The 7,936-nt window shown below is 49.9% G+C and overlaps 1 protein-coding gene across 1 annotated transcript; it reads left to right on the forward strand.

The window, feature by feature from the left end:
- Nucleotides 1-1,765: 1,765 nt before the first annotated feature.
- Nucleotides 1,766-2,800, forward strand: LOC307068956 (melanoma-associated antigen B1-like; the record flags this gene model as incomplete). The annotated part of the gene is made up of 1 exon (XM_079727090.1): nt 1,766-2,800. One exon carries the CDS (start codon nt 1,766-1,768, stop codon nt 2,798-2,800), a length of 1,035 nt encoding a protein of 344 aa, XP_079583216.1.
- Nucleotides 2,801-7,936: the final 5,136 nt, after the last annotated feature.

Raw genomic sequence — 7,936 nt, forward strand, 5'->3', positions numbered from 1 at the left:
CTGCCTGTCAGCATTGCAAGTCCACACACCGTTGTAGCTAGAGAGACAAGAAAATTTTCTTTCTAGTGGGTCTCGGGGAGTTGGGGGCCTTAGTACGAGGGGATAGACTTCAAGTCAAGACACAGAGGATGTCCAAGTCCTGCTGTGCGTCAGGGTGAGGACACTGAGGGATGATGTAGATGAACACCCACCCAAAGCAGTGGGGGCCCACAAACTCCCACCCCCCTCGGCCCTGGGAAACCCCAGGTAGAGGTAGCCTGATGAGTCACCCCTCACTTCCAGCCCCAGGGACCCAGGCAGATGTGGGCCTTGATCTGAGGCCCGAAGACTGAGGTGGGCTGAGGGAGGAGAGTAGATGCCGTCAGAGTGAGGGCGAAAGAGGCCAACGACGCCGGAACAGTGGGGTCCCGTGGGGTCCAGCCCCTGCTACCAACCCAGGGAAGGCATGGGCGGGGGTGAATGGAAGGGGCCCACCCTTTCTTTCATCTTGGGGATCTCAGGAAGGTGAGAATCTTAAGGTAATGCAGGCGAACTCAGATCAGTGGAGGGAGGATTTCCGAGGTTTGCCAGGACTCACGGAGAAGATGCTGAGGACTGTGGGGAACTCCACCGCATGCCAGTGGGGACCCCGCAGAGTCCCTCTGCATTGTCGTTCCGAGGCGCCCCCGGGCACAGATGTCAGGCAGAAGTGCCCATCCGTTCCCCAGTCGGAACTCACAGGGAAGTAAGCATCTTGGTGTGACGGGTCAGCAGAGGGAGGAACCGTAGACCCTCCCCTGAGTGAGAAATGGGGACCGTGAGGGAGGAGCCCGCGTTATAGGGCCTCAGCGTGCCTGCTGCAGCTTCAGCCTGTGGACACTAGGGGCGCTGTGGCCAGGTAAGGCCATCCTCACTTCCACTGTTGGGTCTCAGGGAGCTGTGGGCCTTACTGTGAGGAAATGTCCTCAAGTCAAGAGAAAAAGGAGCCCCCAGATCCTCCCAGGAGACCCAGTGGGGACCGTGCATGACGACTGAAGGTAGCACACCCCCCTTCCACCGAATCAAAGGAATAATAAAGAGTCCTGCCCAGGCCTCTGCTCAGCCCTTGAAGGCCCAGAGCATGGTTGTCAGGCGGAGGCTCCTCATTTCTTTGTATCATTTCTAAGGGAGATGAGATCCTTCGTCTGAAGGTGCCACACCAGGGGCAGAAGCACAGGGGGGCTGTGGGGGGTCCCAGACCCTTGGTATCGACAAGATGAGGACGCTGAATGGTTGAGGACCAACGAGTTCAGGACAGAGCAGGCCCCACAGAACTGTCAGCGCTGTGCACCCCGACAGTGTCCATGACTCAGTTCCTTCTCGTGGGCCCCAGGGAGCTTTGAGGTGTCACCTTTAGAGCAGCACAGGGAAGAGGTCCCGGCCCTACCAAGAGTCGATGTGACAAACCTGTTTGTGAACGAAAGGGACCCTTGGAACCCAGAGAGGGCCTACCCTACCAGGATCTGTGGTCACCGCCGTCAGCCACAGGCAGGGCTGGCAGGCTGTAGCCTGAGGCTCACTCACTGTCGCTTCTTACGCTGGGTTCTCAGGGGACAGGCTGAGCAAGAACAAGGGCCTAGTGGTTCCTAGAGCAGTGCCCTCAAGGGAACGTGCGGAGCGGCCTTCTTCAAGTCAGGGTGGTACCTCCCTGCTGAAGGTGCTCACACCCTCTCACCTTCCCTCCTCCAGGTTCCAGCATCACCTGCTCTCCTGGCCACTCCCCCGCTTGCTGTCCCTGCCCATAGTCATGCCTCGGGGGCAGAAGAGTAAGCTGCGTGCCCGTGAGAAGCGCCGCCAGGCCCGGAGGGAGACCCAGAATCTCGGGGGTGCTCAGGCCACTGCAGCAGAGATAGACGAGTCGCCCTCGTCCCCCGCTTCTGTTTCTCAGGGTACTCCCCCGAGCTCCTCTGCTGCTGGCACTCGCCAGGAGCCTCAGGGAGCCCCAGCCACTAGCTCTCGTGCTGCAGGGGTTTCAGGCCCAGGATCTGATGTACGTGCCAAGGGCCGGGTTGAGGCAAGGAAAAATTCCTCCCAGGCCTCAACCTCCGGTGAGAGCTCTCAGACAGATCCTCTAACCAAGCAGGTGGGGATGTTGATAGATTTCCTGCTGGAGAAGTATACAGTGAAAGAGCCCATTATAAAGGCAGACATGCTGAAGCTTGTGAACAAAAGGTACAAGGGGAAGTTCCCTGAGATCCTCAGGAGAGCTGCTGAGCGTGTTCAGCGGCTCTTTGGTCTTGACTTGAAGGAAGTCAAGCCGAGTGGTGACTCCTATACCCTTGTCAGCCAGCTAGATGTCAGCGATGATGGCAGTCGGAGCAGTGGCAGGCGGTTTCCGAAGAGTGCGCTCCTGTTGCCTCTCCTGGGTGTGATCCTCTTGAGTGGCAACCGCGCCTCTGAGGAGGACATCTGGGAATTCCTGAGTATTTTCGGTGTTTATGATGGAAGGTGGCACTTAACCTTTGGGGACCCCAGGAAGCTTATCACAGAAGATCTGGTGCAGGAAAAGTACCTGGTGTATCGTCAGGTGCGCCACAGCGATCCCCCGCGCTATGAGTTCCTGTGGGGCCGGAGAGCCCGCGCTGCAACCAGCAAGATGAAAGTCCTGGAGTTTGTGGCCAAGGTCACTGGTGTGGTCCCCAGTGCCTTTCCACTCTGTTATGAAGAGGCTTTGAGAGATGAGGAAGAGAGAGCCGAGGCCAGAGCTGTAGCCAGGGCTCGTACTCGTGTCAAGGCCAGTTCGCGTTCCAAGGTCATGTCTAGCAGCTCCTCCCACCCTTAGTGAGGTCCGAGGCAGCTTCTTCACTTTGTGTTTGACCAACGCTGCCAACCTTTTAAGTAGTGAGAGGCTAAGCTGGGGCTGGGAAGATCATAATATATATCTTCTTTGTGTTCCTGTTTTACACTAGTATCTTTCAAATGTTGTTTCTTTTACTAGAATGTCTCTTTAGATTCAGAATCCAAGTTTATAAATGACATGGATCACATATTTGTTGTTGTTTATCAGGTGTAAGCGTAAGAGTTTTGGTACTGTGTAGTACGATTTGAAAACTCCTTGCATCTTTCTGGGGGTCTGGAATGAGAGAATATGGCTTTGGAATAGGAATTTTCTTGGAAATGTGAAAGAATGCTGTGGTTTTAAAATGGATGAAAACAAAGTAAAGTTTAGTCACATTTTGGTTTGTCTTATTCACCTCTGTCTTTCTCTTTGTAAAATTCAAAGATAATACACCTAGATGTCCTTAGCTTATTCAAGAATGCCGAGAAAATTAAATAGTAATAAATTACATTCCTCACTCAGTGCCTCATTGATTCCCATCTGTAATTGAGCATCTGCTCTTTGGAAGGTTCTGTGCTGGTAGTGATGATGCTAAGGTAAAAAAGACCCTGCACCTGCCTGTAGATGTGTAGAGTATAAGAGCAGCTATTATATAAGGAAGGTGGTGTGATGAAAAACGCAGCGAGGCTGGTGGGGAGAGAGTCCAGATGAGAGCATTGAAGTATAAATTCTCTCAGCCAGAACAGTTTGAGGTTTGGTATTTTGCAAATCCCTCCTTGGGGGGTAATTTTAAGTTGGCTGCATGGTGGGCTAGATGAGGCTGTGATAATGGTGAGCAGGGGCCAGACCCTCAGGTGGTGGGCCACAGAGTTGAGAGGCTAAGCCTGAAATGAGAAAGTGCCCTGAACAGTTACTTTGGGATTGTGAGTAAAGCAGAGAGAATCTCGGGCTTCCCTGGTGGCGCAGTGGTTGAGAGTCCACCTGCTGATGCAGGGGACATGGGTTCGTGCCCCGGGCCGGGAGGATCCCACATGCCGCGGAGCGGCTGGGCCCGTGAGCCATGGCCGCTGAGCCTGCGCGTCCAGAGCCTGTGCTCCGCAGCGGGAGAGGCCACAGCAGTGAGGCCTGCGTACTGCAAAAAAATAAAAAAAGAGAGAGAATCTCCACCTGGAGAAAGCATAGAATGGGTCCAGTGCTTTTGCCCCGGTGCAGGTGAACACAGTGCACAAACAAACCAGGTGTTTTATGCATATTGTCTCCATTGTGGTGGGATGCTGAGAAGCCCCTGTGCTGGCACTCTGTGCCCTGGGCTGGAGGAGCCCCAGCCCACTCCATTAATTAGTTATCGGGTTTTTCTAATTGGAGTTTAATTGCTTTACAGTGTTGTGTTAGTTTCCGTTGTGCAACGAAGTGAATCAGCTACACGTATACATATATCCCCTCCCTGCTGGACTTCCCCCCACCCATCTACGTGGTCTCAGAGCACCAAGCTGAGCTCCCTGTGCTGTACAGCAGGTTCCCGCTGGCTACCTGTTTGACACAGGGTAGTGTATATAGGTCAATCCTAATCTCCCAGTTCATCCCACTCCCCCTTCCCCCGTGTCCATACGTCCGTTCTGTATGTCTGCGTCTCTGTTCCTGCCCTGCAAAGAGGTTCAACTGTACCATTTATCTAGATTCCATATATATGCGTTAATATACGATATTTGTTTGTCTTGAGTGTAATCTGGCAGAACTCCTAAATGGGCCCAGATTTTGGTGGTGATGAAATACATGAAAATCGGGGGGGTTTGGGGAGGCAGGGGAATTACTGGTCCTTGACACAAATTCTATAAGGTTTGATTTGCATCCTGGTGAAACCCCTGCCTCCACAAAAGAAACAACATGTTCTCTGGTAGGGAAGATGTACTCAGGGTTACTTGCTAAGGAGCACTTTGGTTAATTCAGCTTTCTTTGTCCTAGAGGACCGCATAGTCTCTGACATCTCCTGGGTAAAATGAAAAATTCCTAGAGATGAGGGTATCTCTAGGATAGAGAAGACCAGTTTCTTCTGGTATGAAAATAAGCATCATAAAAACTGCCATGCATGAAAGACCCAAACATTGCCAGCCACTGTGCCAGGTGCTTTACATATATCACATGTGTTCCGACAGTTCTATAAGATGAGGCTTATCAAACCCACTTGGCAGACCAAGAACTTGCAGTCCTCTCCAGACTGGTAAAGTGACAGAACCGGGAGTACAGCCTGGTCTGAATTCCTCCAGAGCCCATACTGTTCCGCTCCTCCCAGCCTGAGGCAGCCCTTGTCTCTTAATTCATTTCTCTTCTCACTGCTCCATGGCGTCTCTCGGGCAATAAGAAAGAGGAACTTGTAGCCAAAATATCAAAAGCAGGCCTAAAGAAGGAAGGTGAAAATGAGAATCAGACACAATTTGGGGATTGTCTGTGGGCTTCGTGTACCTAGGATCCTCCTGCCCCTCGCTCCAGGGTTCCCTGAGAGCTGATTGCCCCAGTCCCGGCACGTGTGTCCAGTCCCAGCACTTTGCGGCATTACGGTGCCCTTCCCCTGGGTCTTCCCCAGTGTGCCCTCGTGTCCAGACTGGAACCTGACCTGCTGGCCAGCTCTTCTCGGCATCTTCCTCTGGAGGCTGCACTCAGCTCCCGGAGGAACAGACAACCCATATCCCCTGCCCTGCCCTGACTCGGAGCATCCCGACTCCCTGCTGATCCCGTTCCTCACCGTGGACCCCTGGGACAGCAGCTGCCCTTTCCATGTAACTGTTCACTTCAGACAGTGACGTTTACACACCTCCTCATCCCCACTGGGTGCCTCCACCACATTCTCAGTGTTTTCAAACCTGCTGGTGACTAGACTCTGATTTGGTATGGACTCTACAGGGCCTTGGATTACAACCCCAAGGCTAAGGAGGCTGTTTTTGAAACAACGTGATATTTGCAGTAGGATTTTAATGAAATGTCTTCTTTGAATCTGGCCACTGAATCCATACACTGAGTGAACTTAATTAAGTGGTCCAAAACCAAAGCCTTCTTCCTAAGTGGTAAAGGAGGAGGGACCAAGGAAATCACTGTGTAAACAAACATCTACTGAGGCTGAATTCCTAAAAACCCATGTTGGAGTCCTTCTTGGAGGTGGAAAATGGTTCTTTGGCAGACATGCTAGCTTTGAATGAAAAGGGAAAATAATTCACCATCCTCCCAGTAATTCTTGTCTGTATCTGTCCCAGGGAAGATGCTGTTTGTTCAATAAGCTTCATGGCACCTGTTCGGGTGTTCAGGTATGTTCAGTCAGGTGGTGGGTGGCTATGATTTTGACCATGCAACCAAAAGTTAGGAGAAAATTCCCAGCCTACTGAGATTACACAGGTGATTGCAATTGGCAATGCAGAAAGGTACTGGTGAACGCCCTCTCTGCTGAGATTTACAGGGTACTTTTGGAAATTAGATGTAATCCTGTATTTGAAAACATGTCTTATATAGTATGCACAAGAAAAAATTGGTGAATTTCAAGGTAAATTTGGCCTTCTCAGAAACTCCTCCAAGAAACTAAGAGGGTTGTTGTCAGAACCAGTTGCAATAGTTGCTCTTTATTGAGCACATACTATACACCAGTTTATGGGAGACTGCAAACCTCATCCACATCCTGTCTTGCTCTCCTTGGGTTCCTGGGGAGACTGTATTCCCAGTCCACTTGTAATTAGGAAGGGTGACCTCCAGACCAAGGCACGAGGGAGTCAGTATGGCACCTCTGTGCTTTCTCTTTCATTCAGCAGCAAACATAGAGAGCCCGTGTTGAGGTGTGGAGCCATGTGACGTAAATAGCCTGGATCTCGGAGTCATCTGTTAGCAGTGAGCCTCTGCCAACCTTCGTCAGATTTTATGTGCACAAGAAACAAATTTTTGTGGTGTTAAGTCATTCAGATATCAGGTTTTCTCTGTTGCATCAGTTAGCAGTTACTGAATCCGAGTGATACACAACTACTATTTCTACTATTAGGCTCATTTAAATATTTTAATGACAGAGCGAATCATAGCATATATATTCTTCTTATAAAAACTTCTTAAACACATAAATCACAATCTCCCCCCTTACAACATTGCTCGAAAATTCAGTCCCCTTTTCAAAATTAACCACAATTAACTGTCTGGTGTGTGTCATTCTAAAGGTGATTTGAGGCTTCTTTGTACATAGATGTGCTACAAAAATATGTTGAATTTTTAACACACAGGGGCAACAGTGTACATATTGTTCTGTGACTTGCTCTTGTAAGTTAATGGAAGTGAATGCAAGATCTTTCTGTGACAGCACTTATAAGACCCTTTTTTTTTTTTCTTGGTACGCGGGTCTCTCACTTTTGTGGCCTCTCCCGTTGCGGAGCACAGGCTCTGGACGCACAGGCTCAGTGGCCATGGCTCACGGGCCCAACCGCTCCGTGGCATGTGGGATCTTCCCGGACTGGGGCACGAGCCCGTGTCCCCTGCATCAGCAGGCGGACTCTCAACCACTGCGCCACCAGGGAAGTTCCCCCATCTCACTTTTTAAACCTGTCATCACCATTAGAAAAGGTCCCAGCCAGCCCTCTGGTCCAAAGCTACAGCGTGAAGTAGAGCCCCTCAGCCGACCTGTAGATCTGTGAGAAGAAACAGTTGTTGTGTTAGGATGCTAAGTTTTGTGGCTCTTCATTAGGCAGTGGATGTAAACTAATAAGTACATTAAGGGCTAGCAGTTCATATTTTAATTTTTTATGTTCTGTGTCTTCCACAGGGAGCACCTACTATTCCTAAAAATATTTTTAAGGTTTAAGAAAAATAAACTTCAAAAGGCATGGGAAATTCTAATTACAGACCTTAGGGAAGCCTTTAAAAAGGGAAAAATAAGCAAATAATTTACAAAAGAAGAGTGAAATGACGCATGAGTATTTCTCCTCCAGAATGAAAACAAAAAGATTACCTATAGACTCTTCTCTCTCCAGATGGTGGATTGATAAAGAGAAATTTTATATCAGAGGATAAATTCCTGATAGTTCATGAGTTTCAACATAGTTCTGGAGCATGTTTATCTCACACCATCTAGAAAGGCAATATGTAGTACGTCAGAGCGTGAGATTCTGGAAGCAGACA

The sequence above is a fragment of the Hyperoodon ampullatus genome, assembly GCF_949752795.1.
Source record: "Hyperoodon ampullatus genome assembly, chromosome: X".
Classification (NCBI taxonomy): Eukaryota; Metazoa; Chordata; class Mammalia; order Artiodactyla; family Ziphiidae; genus Hyperoodon; species Hyperoodon ampullatus.